General features: G+C 42.9%; 1 protein-coding gene across 1 annotated transcript in view; it reads left to right on the forward strand.

Annotated features, from left to right (window-relative positions):
- The window catches only part of LOC145414912 (uncharacterized), a 95,887-nt gene that overhangs the window by 52,454 nt on the left and 24,911 nt on the right, over nucleotides 1–18,522 (forward strand). Inside the window, exons 5-6 of the mRNA XM_080284328.1 lie at nucleotides 5,895–6,022; nucleotides 13,155–13,320. Of these exons, the coding sequence (XP_080140454.1) occupies nucleotides 5,895–6,022; nucleotides 13,155–13,320 (294 nt within the window). The remainder of the gene's footprint in view (nucleotides 1–5,894; nucleotides 6,023–13,154; nucleotides 13,321–18,522) is intronic.

The raw sequence follows: 18,522 nt of genomic DNA on the forward strand, positions 1-18,522 counted from the left end.
AAAAATAAAGAAAAAAATTATGACCGGCACACGTGACAACAGAGGCGTTTCCTTATGCATCAAATCCTTACACTGCAATGGGTTTCTATTAATCTGAAGAAAAAAATCGTGTGGCCGGACCAAAAACGAAATGTCATGCCCAGGAGACTTTGAAAATAATATCATCCCATGAACATTTATGTATACTGGGTTGGACGGAAATACAAGTAATAAAAATGTTAAGTTCTTTTGTTTATTTCCTTCTCATACGTTTTACCCACTTCCCTCAAATGTTAACACCTACACTACAAGTCTATAGGGCATTAAGTTTAAAATAACATGACTTGCTGAAGGGCGAACATTATTAGTTTTTCGTACATTACTATATTTTTTTTATTTTTCACCAGCAGAGGTCTTCCCTAAGCTACAGATGAGCACCAGGCGGTAACAATAAAAATTTAACAGATATTTATGGACATACTCGTAAGTTCATAAATTCACAAAAATCAATGCATTTTCAGGGGATACTTCTACGCAATAATATGAAGATATGTTCTCTAAGAAGTATAGTTGCTATTCCCGTCATCTCATATCTTCATTCCAATTTTACCTCAGCCTAATATCTCAGAGCTCCCACGGCCCTCCCCCCTCCCCTTCACCTCTCATCCAGAATTCATTTTGTCAGTGGTACCAAGGGAGTACGATGGTTACTTACTCTTAAACCATCGATACCGTGATGTTTTCTTCTAGTATCTTTCTTCTTGCTCTCCTAGGACTATTATATTCCGTTTAGCAGAGGCCTTGAAAGTAAGAATTTACGTATGGCCTTCACACACCCCTTCCATATCATAGGCCTTTCAAATTATTAATGCAGTCGTTAGGAAGTAGCAAGAATAAACCACAAAATAGGTCATCGTAGTGAATGGGTTAAACGTTCCATGTTATAGCAACGTATCCTTGGGCCTTTACACTTCACAGGGTATATGAGAAAGATTGATATCGTTGTTTTTACTTCTGCACTCATAGCTATTTGGTATTATTTCCCTTTATCCCAATTTATTCCACCGTCATTTCATTGTTCACAGTTTAATGGAACCTAAGGGCCTTCCATTTCTTCATTCACATCTCCTTATCCACAGTTGCTCTTGCTTTAGTGTTCCGTATCCATTTTTACTTCAATTATTGCACCCTGCACTCTTTTTCCTACGTATTTCAGCCTATCGAACAACGAACACAACGAATTATTATTAACTATAATTTTTCCATCTATTCATGCTTACTGCAGATCCTTTCACTAGTCCCTCTTGCACCATCTGTTCCTCCTTACCTCATCATCCCCCATTCCTCTGTACCTTATAATCCCCCATTTTTCCCTCCCCTATAGTCCCCACTGTTATTCCGTCCTACCTCATTATCTCTCTATCCCTTCCCTCTTTACAGTCCCCAGTTTCTTATTCCATGCTGCTTTACTCTCCCTTTTTTCTCCCTTCACTCACTGTGTTCTGTTTCTCCCAACGTTCTTCCTCCCTACCTTAATGCACCCCATGCCAGCCTACCTGAGTGGTCACTACGACTTCCCTTTACGGTAACCTTTATTGCCTTACCCATCTCTCTTCCCCTTTCCATCCTCTTGTGTCTGTCCCTCCCCTCTCCTTCACCCTCCCCCCCCCCTGCTTCTTCTCTTTCCTTCCATCCTTCTTCTCTCACACGTTTCAACTCCTCATCTCCCCTCTCCCTCCCCACCATCCACTGCCCTTCCCTCTGTCCATCTTCCCTCCCTCAACCATACCCCCTCCCCACTCACTTCCCCTTCTCCCAGCCCCGTCACTCCCCCGTTTCTTTATCCTTCTCCATCCCTCACTCATTTTCACTCTCCATCATCCCTGTCTACTCCTCCACCCTCCCTTACTCCTCTCCCTGTCTATCCTTCTCTTAGTTTCCCTTTCTAAATCGGTCTCCTCCCTCCCATTCCCTCCTCTCCCTACCCTCCACTCTCCCTCACCATTCTCTCTCTCTATCGACTCTCACACTCATTCACTCTTCCCATCCTTCTTCCCACATGACTCCCCCCCCACCTCTAAATCGACCCCCTACCTTCCTCAAAGACTCTTCTTTCCTCCAAAACCCCTCCTTCCCATCTATCCCTTCCTGCTCCTTCCCTCACATACCGCCGGGAATCTACATTTTCTGTCTCCTTCACATCAAAGAGAATTTTTCACTATTTTTTAAGAAGACTTTCATACATTTTTTTTTTTAGTCAGGTAAGGTTACAAAGTTTACCTGCCTTCAAATAAAAGTAGATAAATACAGAGGAAAAAAAGAAGCTGGAAAGAAAAATAACGACTAAAATATAACGCCATTAAATACAAGGTCACTGAAATCCTCTTTGCTGATACTAAGACCCAAAGCCTTCAAAAGGTTTTATGGGTAGGAAATCCTGGAAATACGATCGGGTATCCTGGAAAAAGCGAAGAGTTGCGTATTTTCCTGAAGAGTACAGCGAAGGGAAAGTAGTGTGGCAAGGAAGGACTGAATGGCCAATGGGTTTAGAATCTTCAATATTTTTTGGTTTATTTGAGGCAAAGAAGGGTCTGTTTTCGGTGATAAGCATTGTTTTTCCAAGTAGTTGTTTCAGAAGAGTACAAAAACCATGATTGATTTGGACAAACAGGACCGAGTAGATAATTTATTTTGAACATACTGTACGCATATTTCATTTTATTACATCCTCGTCACTGTTTATGTATTTGAACTTTTTTAAAATATAGTTTCGACGATTTTATACAGCTTAGGAGAGACTTTTATAACAGGCGTGGTGAGATATGGCAACGGTTAATCCCTCCAAAACAAGAAGCCCTTCCTAACTTTAATTGAAAATCGTCTGGTGGCAGCCTGAGCAAAATGAATGTACGCCATCGTAGTGAAGGGGTTAACTGCAGTTGATGGTTATGTTATCGGTGATGCAAAACTGAAAGGTTGCGTATTTTCACGATATCTAAAGCCAAACAAGTGGTCAGGGAATGGAGGACTGTGCACTGGAGGCAAATTGGAATGGAATAGGTTACATCTTCAGTGCCGTCGGAATAACGTGAATACTCAGCAAATACGAGCTCAGAGCGAAATTAAAGGAGCTAGCAACACTCTCAGGGTCCTGTGAATCTATCTTTAAAAAAATCGTGAGGTGTTTGTTAGCAAGGAATACTAGAGCTGTCCCTATCATGAGGGGGTTGAGAATCATTAAGTAAAGCTGGTTATGTTGGTCGAAGATTGTACGGTGGTTTTATCGAAAGACCTGTGAATTTCTGGTGTATATCAATTAATTTATTTATTTGTTTAATTATTGTGTAATTCAGCTGTATAGGATTACTGGGCAACTGTGGAAGCTGTTGAGTGGCATCATCCAGGACGTCGCATTCGACTAACGTATAGGAGAATCACGAAGCTTCTTCCGTATCGTTAATTTGTAGACATAGAACGTTATTATATTAGTATTTGTTCATTGCATTCTGTCTCGTTATGAATAAAGATATAAATACCATCGAAGAGGACAGCAGAGAGCAATAGGAAAAATAAATCTCTTAGGAAGAAATGCTGGGAAGCCTACTATGCACACGAGACTACAACTCCATTGGGGCCCGGGAGCTCGTGCAGACGTAGGAAGAATCATTACCGTGGATCACTGAATATTTAAACAGTTTACAGTGCGGTCGGAATCTCGCTACGAATACTGCATAAGGTACGCAGAGCATAATTATATACAAGTATTTGTAAGGATACAATAATTTGTGAGCATATTAAAGGAATAAAACAAATTAAATGAGCAGTATTGTGAATTATTTTAACTTCATAATGAAAGTAGAACTGGAAGATTTAAACTTACATGTGGAAATTATGTTTACTGAGAAGATAGTTTCCAAGTGTAGCTTGAAATGCAGGCACGAAAGTAGGTATGGTTCTGGTATATATTATCACTGATGCAGAGTCGGACTGGCGTGTCTTTCTTCTGTCTGTCACACCGAGCTGACGCAGGTGATGTCCTTTGTTGTCCAATCTTCCTAATGTGTGTTTTATTCCTTCGGTATCACGGCATCTTTTTTTATTCATCTTATTCTCGCTGTCGTCAGGTAATTTATTCAGATGAAGAGCGACTTTTCGAACTACATGGATTGGAGTGGCATTCATTAATCTCTTGCTTAATATAGTGCTCTGCTAAACTGAATGAAATCGTATGGTGGGCATTAAGGTGAAACTGAATGGAACAGGCATGACTGCGGAACCGGTTACCTTGTTCGCTGAGGTAAAGTTGGCCTATTATGTATCCTTTTGACTGTCACAAAGAGTCGGAGGAAGGCAAGGATTGAGGTGTGTCCCTCTCCAGCCAATCTACCTAATGCGTATGTGTGATTACTCTTAGCGATATTACTCTCACCCTTCCTCCCCTGTGTCCCTCTATCCTTGACATCTGACCTTTTCCTTATTTATGATGCGGGTGAAAATCTACCCTTTGCTTACATCTGAGAGAATCTGGTTAATTTGTATCGGTTGGTTATTATCATTTGTCTCGTATACAGTACAAGCCATCTTTCTCATCAGCATAAAGATACTCTCCCTCACCCACCTCGCACACAATCATAGCCTAACTTAATCTAACCTAAACTTAAACTACTACTGTCCAGTCTGTCTCTCTCTTGCCCTGTGGCCTTTGAACGTATCAGTACTTCAAGTAACCCAACCCAACTCCCAGCCTAACCTAAACCAACTCTGTACTCTCCCGATCACCGTGCACGTAACATATCTTCTACTAATCGAACCAAACATAAACCACTCTAACCCAACTCTACCCATCTCACCTCAACCCAGCCCAAACTAATTTAACTTAACCTGACATCGTAAATAGCCTTACCTAATTCACTCAACCCATCCTAACCGAAATCAATCTACCTTAGCGGAACTTAACTTATCTCGGCACAGCGTAGTACATGTCAGTTTAATTAAACTCAGCCCACCTCAGTCCATCCCAACAACACAATCTTACTTAACATAGCCTAACCCAACCTAGACTAACACATCACATTCCAACTCAACTCAGCTAAATCTCAGTCTAACTCAGTTCAGTTTAAACCAGCCCATAGCGAGCGAGCGAAGCAAGCGAGCGATGTTTATTCTCAGTTAAGTTTGGAAATGTGCAGCCCTGCCCGACCCTGCCCAGCCCGACCCGACCGTCACGCTAAGCATAAACTAGTAAATTTACACCTATGTGAAGTAGAATTGAAAGTCTTTCTGCATGTGCTACATTCATTCAATAAATTTTGTTATCAACTAAAAACTCATCAATAAATGTGTAGGAACTCCTTGGAATTTCGAGTTTCCAAGGGGGTGTTCTGCTCTAATCGGTGAACGCATCAATTATGAAATCAAAGTAATAAAGATTATTCGTCGTAACATTGTTTCTTGGCATCAGCTCTAACAATTTAATGTCAGAGATTCCGCCTATAACATTACATTAACGTTATTGCTATGTTTCGTTGGTGAAATCAAGGGAAAACACCCCATTTCTAGTATATTAGAGGGAAATTGTAATAACATGGGGCTCGTTCGCTCGTCATGCGCTCACAAAGCGCACTTTACTGGTTTAACCTATCTTAAGACAATCAAATCGAACCCATTCCATCCCATCAAAACCTAACAACCAAACCTACCGGAACCAACCCAGATCAACCAAACCCAATCCAGCCTAAGAAACTAACCTAACCTAACCTAGCCCTAGTCCAACTCAACTTAACTCAGCCCACCCTATCTCTACTTAAACAAGACGCACCTAATCTAACTAAACCGTATCTAACCTAACCTAGCCTAACTTAACCCACCCTAACTAAAACTAACACACTCTAATAATCTAACCCCTCCACCCACAGTGCCCCGGGCGTGGGTCCTAAATTCCCCCGAAATGCACGTGCACCGAGGCTCGCCCATCAACCTCACGTGCGTAGTCACCCACGGTACGGAGCGGCCCGTCTACATCTACTGGTACCATCACAACAAGGTACGTCACTTGGAGAAAAGGGTGTAGAGAAGGTACTGTTGGCGGGGTTGAGTAGAGGGTAGATACTAATGAACAGGAGCATGACTGGATCAGAGAAGGTACAGCTTGGTAGGGATAGGTAGAGGATAGGTAACAAGGTACAGGAGAATTGCAGGGTAGACGCAGTGGCAGAATAGATTTAGCAGATAACAGAGCACTAATTATTATAGGGAGACAAAATGATGGGAAAGAGATGGAATTTGTAGGTCAAGGTAAAAGACACACAAGTTATATGCATCCTCCCCTCATAAAGCCCAGCAAAGGATATTTTACAAGGAAAGATATAAAACTTAACAAGAACAGTGTGAGTAATCATACATCATCTCAAAAACGCAGTAGGAGTATATTGCAAAAAAAAATGAGGAGATGAGAATTAGAGAGAGAGAGAGAGAGAGAGAGCTCAGACGTATACTATTAACCTTTTCAACCTTTTCACAACGATGACGCATTTTTGTATATTAGTACTGTTATTTTCAGGGCATTTTACTTGGCTTTGGAGCAACATTCCGAACTGAAGGGGTTAAGATTTAGCCTTCATTAACCCCTTCACTTCGAGGGGGATGTCCTGAGCTGAACTTAATAATCCGACTTTTGCTGAAGAAAATAGAAAGGAAATAAGCTAAAGGAGTCCTCAGGCTAAAGGGGTTAACGCGCAACATGTTATGCAATGAGAATAAAAACAGTAAACAGACTGACTGCTACCATTAAGCCCCCAGACTGTAAATATTTGCCCCGCCATAAAAGCTTCGAAAAAGGTCACGTAATCTGTCATACCAGCAAACCTCTTTCTTTAACTAAACTGCCGGTATACTCATTAGTGACTATAAAAGGGAAACTTCCTTCTTCCAGCGCATCAGGTTATGAAAGAAGGTAAATAATATGCAGGTTAAGGAAAGGTAAGTTTCCATCAGCCTTTTCACTACGATGGCTTTTCATTCTTCCTACTCAGACAATTTTTTTCAGAGTAATGCTACATCATCTAATGCTATGGACTTGTGAGATGGGTAACACTCTTGTACCATGGAATACAATGATTATAAGTTTTTTCCTTTAGCAATGTGACACAGCTTAACCCCCTAGATGTTTTTTTCTATTAAGTCATTGCTGTCTCCAGGTGGTTATATCTTACTTAAAGAGAGCTCGAGGTGTCAGATATTGTCTTTATTCACTCCTTCATTATTAGAGGTCTTCCCAAAGCTTAATTTGGTGGTCTGGAAGTAGCACGAATATTTCAGCCATATACGTCACCGGGCTAAAGAAGTTAAGGAAGTGAGAGCCAGTTACAGAACACTAAAGTGGAGAGAGAGAGAGAGAGAGAGAGAGAGAGAGAGAGAGAGAGAGAGAGAGACAGACAGACAGACAGACAGACAGAGAATGAAGAAACTAGAGCTGACCAAACTATACGATGTCCACTATAACTTGACCTAAAGTTACCATCTCTCTGTCTTAAATGCTGAGCTGTACCAGGAGATTAACACTCTAATATGGTGCTAATCACGAAGAGGTGTCACGGAAAGGACGTAGGGTCGTATTATTATCGTATTCGTCCACTGTACTACCGGTAATAAGCCCACAAAGACGAAAACCTTCAACACGTTAAAATGGACTAATATCATAACCCAGAAAGTGAACGATTTTTATAAACTGAGGAAACACAACTAAAACCCTTATACGTAGACATATTGAATTGTAGATTCGGTTACACAGAGGGACTTGGTAGGACTTTTTTACTTAACAGTTTACCTTGCACATTTTACATTACTCTTACTGTCTGATATTCTTTATACTGTTTAGCTTTTCAATACTGATATAATATTCATCAGCATCATACAAGGGGCCATTTTTCTTTTCGCTTTTTATGGACGCATCAGATTATTTTAGTCAGGCTTTAACTAGACGGTTTTGTCCAGCTGAGGGAAAATCTGTTCATCAGAGGGAGGAAAATTGGGTAAATATTTAGCAGAAACTTTATCTCGAATTCATGTACTCTGAACTTTTTTTCTTTAATGTCCTCTCCATTTGCTAACTTTTTTCCTTCTATAACACTTCATAGCAAATTACCTCCTTCCCCTGGGGTCATTAATACACCCAGGGATCATTTGCGAGGGAAGTGTCATAGAAGAAAAGTGTCAGCAAATGGCGAGATATGCTCAAGCGAAAAAATCCATGTGCTCTTTCTACTAAATATTATCAAAAATTTTTCTCTTTTTAGTTTTTGAAATGCTAGAATTTTCTTTACATACAATGACCAAGACTTAACATGAATAAAATACCTTGAGAACATTCATTTCAACGAAGCGGTTAAGTAGCAATAGGAGAATAGTTCGCTGAGGAAGAGGTGTTACGAATCGCCTACGTCAGCGAGAATACGCCCCAATTAGCTGGCTCTGGGAATGCCTTTAACGAAGGATTTAGTGGGGAAGGAATGTGAGTGCAAGCGAGTACCGCGTAACTGCCTTTTGATGAAGAGTAATTAGCAGTCTGGCGAGATTAGCGGCAGTTTAGTAGACTTCAGTACCAATTAAAGCGGCTATCATCTTATAAAATTAAACTATCCCCAACCTACAGTACAGGTAATTACCTGTTATTACTCCAGAAGAATCACTGTTTTTATCACTAGCCACTTAGGAAATTACTACTCCATGTTCTGTATTCTGTTCACTTTTACTTGGCTTAAAATTTCCATGTCTTCGTCTTGAGTATTGAGCTGTAACAAGAGATAAACACTAGAATATGATGCTAGTCACGAAGAAGTTCCATGGGGAGAATGTAGAGTCGTAGCATCGTCCTCTGCCACCGAACTACGTGCAATAAGCTGCAAAGGGACTAAAATCTGGGTCAAGATAAAGTGAATGGATTATAGGGACCATTACAAGCATCTCTCCAACAACAGTATACCACTTTATTTACCATTCAAGAACCAATCTCTGTTGCTTAAATGCCAGCTGATCACAACAATAAAGCATTATTTACCACTTAATTCTCTGACAGTAACCACTTTAGTCATCTGACAAACATTACAACACCAATTTCATTACCATATTAGGGGATCTATCATTTAGTTGCCTCTTACAATCATCTACATAAACAGTATTATCAGCACTAGTCGCTTTACCACTTAACGAGCACTTACCATCCCAACTAAAGAATTGTTGCCCACCACACTTACGGACACTGATTTCTATCCCTTCCCTATGAGTTGTCACCAAAGAATAAAATTGTTTAGATGTAGCAAGTGAAAAAATGTACAGGTCATCGAAGTTACGTAAATTATCATATGAATTATCGTCTCTTACCATTCTCAGGCTGATTTGACTAGTAACTAAGGAGATTCATATCCGTTTCACAAGTAGGACTCATAGTTTCATGCAGCCACAACTTGGTATTCAAATTGTGGGAGATGCCCAGTTCTCTCAAGTGAAAACAAACTGACCACAATAACAATAACCGAACTACCAAACAAGGTCAGACAACCACCATTCCACCCACCACTGATATAATCGAATCTGCTTTGAGATAACATTAACCAAACCACACTTCCTCTGTTGATCCCAGCTTCCCATTCTCATCACACCAGTCATATCACAACATTCCCAACATACCACTCACCACACCAACCTCACCACACCATTCTCATCACCCCACACTACATCACGCTCACTACACCACTCTCATTACCCCACACCACACTACTCTCACCACGCCACTCTCACCACGCCACTCTCACCACACCACACCACATCACACTACCCGCACCACATACCACCATACCACACCACTCACCACACCTCTTTCACAGCACCACATCATCACAGTACCACACCACAAGAGAACCCTAAAATTATCCCTCAGAAATCCTAATCAAGCCTTAATAATTAACACCTACACTTGACGTCCTTTAAACTACCATTACCTGTACAATTTCAGAACCAGGAACTACAAGTCACCAAACAAATTAAGGACCGTGTTCTACGTGGCTTTGGAGATTTCTTAACACCTCCCTCGTAGCGATTTATTTTGCATATTATGAGAACACCTCAGAATTCTCTTGCATGTCACTGAGGCAAGCTAGGCCAGTTTTAAAACGCTATAAATTACAGACAAGGAAAATTGAGAGACAGTAAGAGAATTATGTAGCGAATGAGGTGCGTCCTTTACCATTTGCGATTTCGACTCAGTAACTCACAATACCAGAAGAGTCCAGAAAAACACGACTGAGAAAACCGAACTAGTCTCTCTCTCAGTACAACTGAAAATTTCAGATTATACCGCACTGTAAATGTTAATCAGACATTCCCCAAACTACTTAAAAATCGAAAGAACAGCTAACGATTGTCACTTAAGGGGTCACAACAAGTGCAGACCAGCATCACTTACGAGACCCCATTATACCACCTACGGGACCTTACTTCACCACTTAGGGAACTCCACAAGACTTACAACTGCAACCACTATATTACATAAGGAGCCATACTTCACAACTTAAGAGACCACATTATACTACTTAAGGGGATCCACTGCACAACTTAAAGACCATCAGTATGCCACTTCGCCACTTAAGGGTCCCCACTACGACACTCAACCCCCAAATGGTCAGGTTAACTCTAGCATTCTATCCCAGCTAACGGCACACGACTTCATTTAGCTGAGAGTGAGTCACAGGAGCCAGCGAGTGTTAAGGGGCCCCGCAACACCACTTAAGGGGCCCCACAACTGCAGCTACCACTTAAGGGGCGGGCTGGTATCTAAGTGTGGTGGGGCCAAGTCAATTTTCCGGTGGTGGAGGCTGCACAATGCGGTACCCACTACCTCGCCCCCCACCCCTGCCTCCTTTCTCTCCATGTTCTCTTCCTCCCTCCCCCCTTTGTCTCCCTACTTTCCCTCCATATCTCTCCCCCCCCTCCCTCTCTCTCTCTCTCTCTCTCTCTCTCTCTCTCTCTCTCTCTCTTTCTCTCTCTATTTTCTACCGTACTGTTTATGCATATTTCTCTCATCATTCCTTTGCTCTTATTCTTAACCACATGTACATTGTCTCTTCTCATTTTTGTCTCCTATCTTACATTTCTTTCCTTTTTCCTCATTTGTAGTTTCCTTCACATTTTCACACAGTACGTTTTTCTTCTTGTTTCTTTTTAATTCTTCTTCTTTATTTTCTTTTTGCTTCTTCTTACACTTTATATCCGATGTCACCTGTTCATTATTATCCCCGTTTTCTTTTTTCCCATCTTTTTCATTTGTTAGTCACATTCTTTTGTTTTGTTCCTTACCCCACCAGTTCTGTCTGTCTGTCTGCCTGTCTTAATCTCTCTCTCTCTCTCTCTCTCTCTCTCTCTCTCTCTCTCCCTCCCTCCCTCCTCCCCCACATTCCCAGTACCATCACAACATATGAAATATTCAGAACATTCTTATTTGGTCCGCCGGAATTCTGTTGTCCCTCTCACCTTTCTCTCTCTCTCTCTCTCTCTCTCTCTCTCTCTCTCTCTCTCTCTCTCTCTCTCTCTCTCTTCAGTTTTCTGTTTTTCTTTCAGGTTCCTTAAATATTATAAAATTATTCTCTGTTTGCCCTCATCTCTCGTGTTCCCTTCCCACTCACCCCCATTCCTACTCCAATCCCACCTTACCCACTCCATTTCCACTAAATCCAGTCCCACTCATCCCTTTTCCTCCCCACTCCATCCACTCCATTTCCATCTATTCTTTGCCCAGTCATGCCACTTTCACCTCACACACTCCATTTCCACTTATTTCAATCTCACACGTTCGTTTCCCGTCCCATCCCTCCCACTCCCTTCCCAACCCATCCCATTTCTACCCCTCCCAATCCATTCCCACGCCTCCTCCCCTCCTACTAGCCTCCCTCTATCCCATTCCAAGCATAACCATCCACTACACACCTACTCCTTCCTACCCACTCCAATTCCAGCTCAGTGTATTCCCACCTCTGTCACTCCATTCCCATCGTATCCCACTTCTACCCTTCCCAGTTCACTTACACGCCTCCTCATCCACTTCCGCCCCATTTATCCCCTTCCATTCCTATCCCACCCACATTCATTCCTCCCCACTCTCTCCTCCTGAACTCCCACGCCTCCCCAGCCCCACTCCATCCCCGCGCCGGAGTGAGAGAGAAAACTGTGGAGCCTGAAGAAAAGAGGGTGTAAAAAAGGAATCAAGAAGACACCTGCACATTGGATTCCACCCGAAGAACTACACCCACAAAAAAAAAAAAAAATGTATATCGTCATAGCGGGGTTGGTCTGACTGCCCATCTTATACTGGGGATTACCATTATTTCATTGCCTGTGTGTGTTTGTGTGTGTGTGTGTGTGTGTGTGTGTGTGTGTGTGTGTTTTATGGAATCGATTTTTGTCAACTGTGATAAGCACTTGATGATCTCCAAAGAGGTTACATTAACTGACGAGAACACGCAATCATGGTTTTCTGAGACGGTGTTGCATTTCGTTTTTTAATGCCACACCTCTCTAGCTTATGTTTTTTTATTTTCATCAGATGCTGTCACATCAGGACTTAAATTAGTCCGGTTTGCCTCATTTATCACTTAGGATTTCCGACTTCATAAGAAAATCGACTGTTGAAAGGGAACGCTAAAATCCTAGAGTATGTTTTGGTTGGAAAAGTACTGAGAACTGTAAATTTCTTCCAGTCTTTCTTTTTCTTCTTGATATATTAAACATTTTATTATTTCTTAAGATTATAGTGACAGTTGGGTGCGGAAGGTGACATATGAAAGTCGGGAAGAGTTGAGAGAGGCAAACCAAAAAAGACCTGGGACGAGGTCATAGAATATGACTTCAGGGATAAGGAACTGAATATGGAGGCTGCCAGATATCGAGCAGCATGGAAAGCCGCCATTAGGTGACCAAGGTGACGCATGCAAGCATGTCAGAGCCCCTATAAACGAAACGAATCAGTACGATGATAGGGTGCCTTATCAACATTGATTTGCTCTTTTTATTCCCTATTCTTCCTCCATTTCACCCTGTTCTGATCTTTTTATTCCTGTCTCTGAACTGTTCTCATTTCACCCCCATCCATTCTGTTGTTTCATCCTATTGTGCTCCACCTTCCCCAGGTGCTGGACTACGAGGGTCGTGGTGGTGTGCGGGTGGAGACGGTGACGGGGCGGGACACAGTGAGCCACCTGCTGGTCGAGAGGGCCGGACCCAGGGATGCGGGACGGTACACATGCTCCCCTTACAATGGGGTAGACGCATCCATCAACCTACACGTACTCAACGGTTGGTAGTATTAATTATGCGCCTTGGTATTAGCCATGTTTATGTTTGCAAGAACCTGCATGCCATCGACATCATCTAACCGATTACAAATATATGCTAATATATGGAAGAACCAGTATATATATATATATATATATATATATATATATATATATATACTCACCCTACATACACTCTCTACCAGACAACCTAAGCCACTAGGTAGAGATACATTGACTGTATCGTTCCCATTTCGGTCGGGATAGGCCGGTCCCGCAGTGGACACTCAAACGGCTGATGAGATGAGATGAGATGACTGTATATATATTGTGTTTGTGTGTGTGTGTGTGTGTGTGTGAGAGAGAGAGAGAGAGAGAGAGAGAGAGAGAGAGTCATAATATGAAAATGGACAAACAGGATGTACAGGGGGGAGAGGGGTTAAAAAAGAAATGTGTCCGGGAAGAGTGTAGAAGAGGAACCGGGAAGTGAACTCCTTGGAGAACTAACCTGCATAATGCTGGAGCAAAACTTCTTTAAACTTCCTCAACGAAACTTTCTGAAACGGATATTGATTCATCGGGAGGAAGGACGCAGCAGGTGTCCTCAGTGGGAATCATTGAATATTATCCTTTACTAGCTGCGGGTAAGGGACACAGGCGGTAAAGTTTAAATCCTTTATCATCTTCCTGGCTTCCCTTCGTTTCTCGGAATAAACATCCTTTGTCAAGTCTCTCTCACATTCTGTCTCCCTCCCTCCTCTGTCTCATTCCAACTGGCTTTCCCTTCCTTCCTCCTTACCTCCTCTCTTTGATATAATTTCCCTCCTCTGTTTCACTCTAGTTCCCTCTCCCTCTTTCCTGTCTCACTCCAAATTTATCTTCCTTCTTCCTCTGCCTGTTCTATTTCCCTCTCCCTCCCTTCTCTGTCTTACTCCATTCTTCGCCTCCCTCTTCCTTTGTCTCTCTCCCTTTCTTTCTCCCTCCTTCCTCTGTCCCCCTCCGTTTCTCCCTCCCTCCCATCCTCCTCTACCACAGCCCATTTATCTCTCCTTCCCTCCTTTGTCACAAACTAAATTCTCCCTCCCACCCTCGTCTGTATCATTCCATTTCCCTCCACTTCCACCTTTGTTTCATTCCGTTACTGTTTCTCTCCCTGGTCTGTCTATTTTTCTCTCACTTCCTCCTCTCTCTTACTCCATTTTTCTCTCACTTCCTCCCCTCTCTTACTCCATTTTTCTCTCACTTCCTCCTCTCTCTTACTCCAATTTTCTCTCACTTCCTCCCCTCTCTTACTCCATTTTTCTCTCACTTCCTCCCCTGTCTTGTTCCATCTCTCTCACTTCCTCATCTGTTTCACTTCATTTATTATTCCTGCCTTCCACTCTCAATCCACTCTCTCTCGCCTTCTTGTGTATCTCCTCGTTTCTCTCTCAGTGCCTTCCTAGCCTGTCTTTCCTCATCTACCCACTTTCGTCTCTCTCTCTCTCTCTCTCTCTCTCTCTCTCTCTCTCTCTCAATCTATCTATTTATCCATCTCTCTGTCTGTCCACCTGTCTGTCTTTTCCTTGGTGATCCCTTTTCTTCCTTTCCGTTCCTCACTGTCTCATGTCATCCTCTCTGTCTCCAGTTTATCTCTCTTCCTGTAACCGCTTTTTGTCTCACCAACAGTTCTCTCTTCCTTTTTCCTACCTTCTCTCTCTCTCTCTCTCTCTCTCTCTCTCTCTCTCTCTCTCTCTCTCTCTCTCTCTCTCTCTCTCTCTTCTCCTCTCCTCTTCTCTGCTCTTCGTTCACTCCCTGCTTTCCTCACTTCCACCCACCTCCGATCTGTCTCTCTTCCTATATCCGCCCTCTGTCTCACTCCATTTCTCTCTCCCCGCCTGCCTGTCTCTCTCTCTCTCCTCCTCATCCCTCACTCTCTCCTTATCTCGCTCCATTAATTTTCTCCCTTTCTCTCCCAGCTCCGCTCCTTCACACCATTCTCACCGATTTCTCTCTCTCACTCACTCTCTTTCTTTCCTGTCCCTTCTCTCTAACTCCCGCAATTCCATCACCTCGCCCCCCATCTCTCTCTCTCTCTCTCTCTCTCTCTCTCTCTCTCTCTCTCTCTCACTTCCATTTCAAATTAATGTCTCTGCCTTTACTTCTGTGCCTCATTGCCTCTTCGACATGACCTATTATTCTTACACACACACACACACACACACACACACACACACACACACACACACACACACACACACACACACACACACACACACACACACACACACACACACACACACACACACACACACACACACACACACACACACACACACACACACACACACACACACACACACACACACACACACACACACACACACACACACACACACACACACACACACACACACACACACACACACACACACACACACACACACACACACACACACACACACACACACACACACACACACACACACACACACACACACACACACACACACACACACACACACACACACACACACACACACACACACACACACACACACACACACACACACACACACACACACACACACACACACACACACACACACACACACACACACACACACACACACACACACACACACACACACACACACACACACACACACACACACACACACACACACACACACACACACACACACACACACACACACACACACACACACACACACACACACACACACACACACACACACACACACACACACACACACACACACACACACACACACACACACACACACACACACACACACACACACACACACACACACACACACACACACACACACACACACACACACACACACACACACACACACACACACACACACACACACACACACACACACACACACACACACACACACACACACACACACACACACACACACACACACACACACACACACACACACACACACACACACACACACACACACACACACACACACACACACACACACACACACACACACACACACACACACACACACACACACACACACACACACACACACACACACACACACACACACACACACACACACACACACACACACACACACAGGGAGAGGCTGATACCAGCAACTGGTTATCGGTGTCTATCAGAATAATTCTCTCTCTCTCTCTCTCTCTCTCTCTCTCTCTCTCTCTCTCTCTTTCCACTTTGTCTCCTCAAGAGAATACCATACTTGTCTTTCACTTATAGAGGAAGGGTTGAAGGATGAGGGAAGAGGTGAAGAGGGTAGGAAGGAGTGAATTAAAATGAAGGAAGAAGAGGAGTAATGAATGAAGGAAGAAGAGAAGGAACCGAAGGAGGAAGATATGAGAAGATGAAATACAGAAGCAGATGAAGAGGGAAACCAAAAATAGTAGGATGAAGAAAAAAAGAGATGAAAGAAGAAAAATGAAAAGATGTAGGGAAATGACTGAATGAAAAGTAGTGAACGACATAGAAATAGAAAGACAGATAATGAGACAGGTAGAAGAGAGAGTGAGTGAGAGAGAGAGAGAGAGAGAGAGAGAGAGAGAGAGAGAGAGAGAATTTTCTAGGGGACAGGGAAAATAATGAGGGAGGAACTCGGGGAGGCCCATAGGGAGGCCGGGAAATAATAGAGGAAGCTTGTGGGGGGAAGGGAGTAATACGGAGGAGAAATAGAGGGAGTCTGGGGGAAAAAAAGAAAGAAAAGGGAGTGTATGGAGACAAATACAGAATAATATATGATAAAAAGGGAATGGCAAGGGGAAAACAGAGGGATAAAGGGGAAGCCTGAATAGAGGAAGACAGCACAGGCGTGGTTTTGGTTCGGCTATGGCTAGACAAACACAAATACTAATAGACAAATAGATAAGTAAATAGACAGACAGAAAGACAGACTGGCGAATAGATACACAGGTAGATTAAAAGACAGACTGGTTAAGTGACTAATGTAAACCATGATGGTGGGGGTGACACGGAGGTGCAGAGAGCGAATTAATAATGATGCCAGAAAACAACGATGGATGGGAGGAAAAGGTGGGGGGCATAGGAATGGGTGGGAGGGTGGGATGGGGTACTAAGAAGGGAAAGGAAGGAAGGAACTTTAAAAAATCGACTCTGGGAAAATGGAATGTGGTGGAGGTGGTGTATGTGGGTGTGAGAGAGACAGAGGGAAGGGTGGATGGGTAGGTGGGGTGGATTAGGGAGGGGGCATGACGTGGGAAAGGCAGGAGATGATTGGATGTGGTGGTGGTGGATGAATGGAAGGGAATTAGGAAGAAGGGTTGAGTGAAGCCAAGTTGATTGTGAGGGAAGTAGATTGCGTGTGATGTGTGTGTGTGTGTGTGTGTGTGTGTGTGTGTGTGTGTGAGAGAGAGAGAGAGAGAGAGAGAAATCAGGGTGATGCGAGGGAAGCGGGAGTTAACGTTGGGATGATTGCATATCCGATAATGAATGCGGAATGCCGATATATTTGATTAAGCGTACTACCCCGTGTAATTTGGCCAAGATAGAGAAGTACAGGTCGGGAGGAAATATTAATCAGGCTAAAACGTATCAGTATAACCTCAACCCCTTCACTACAATCATCATCATCATCATCATCATCATCATCATCCTGAGTCAATTCAAAGCACTGGAAAAGGGATACTCTGACCTGTTTGCCGTTTGCCTGTTCCATCCAGTCTCAGCGAATCTCCGCATCTCTTCTCGCCCTCTTGTTGTCTGTCTGCCTCATTCGCTCGATCTCTGGGTTATCGCTGCGTTGAACTGGTTGCCTAGTCGTTATACCTTCTACGAAGGACACGATCGATCCAAGTCCATTTTTGCCTCTTGAATAGATGGTTCCCTAAGCTGAATTAAATCGTCTCTCAGAAGCAACGATACAGGAAGCCATCATTGCAGTATATTGAAGAGATTAAACCCTTCAGTGAAATTATTATTATTTTTTTTAATTTTTGCTATCTCTAGGCAGTTTTATTCAACTTTGACGAGACTGTGTAAACTGTTGGATTTAGATATAGCCTTCCGTATGCCCATAAGATATCTAGTCAGTTCTGAATGGAATTGCATGTAGGTAACAAGACTTAATCGGGAAGGGTAATGGAGATTGTTTCCTATCTCCTAACTGAAAAGGTCCTCTTGAAAGTAAGTATAATTGTCAGAAATTATTAATTCCCATTTGAATCGATGACATATTTT

This window comes from Coenobita brevimanus, chromosome 101 (genome assembly GCF_032717465.1).
Source record: "Coenobita brevimanus isolate Jiangsu-jjx chromosome 101, ASM3271746v2, whole genome shotgun sequence".
In the NCBI taxonomy this organism is placed as follows: domain Eukaryota; kingdom Metazoa; phylum Arthropoda; class Malacostraca; order Decapoda; family Coenobitidae; genus Coenobita; species Coenobita brevimanus.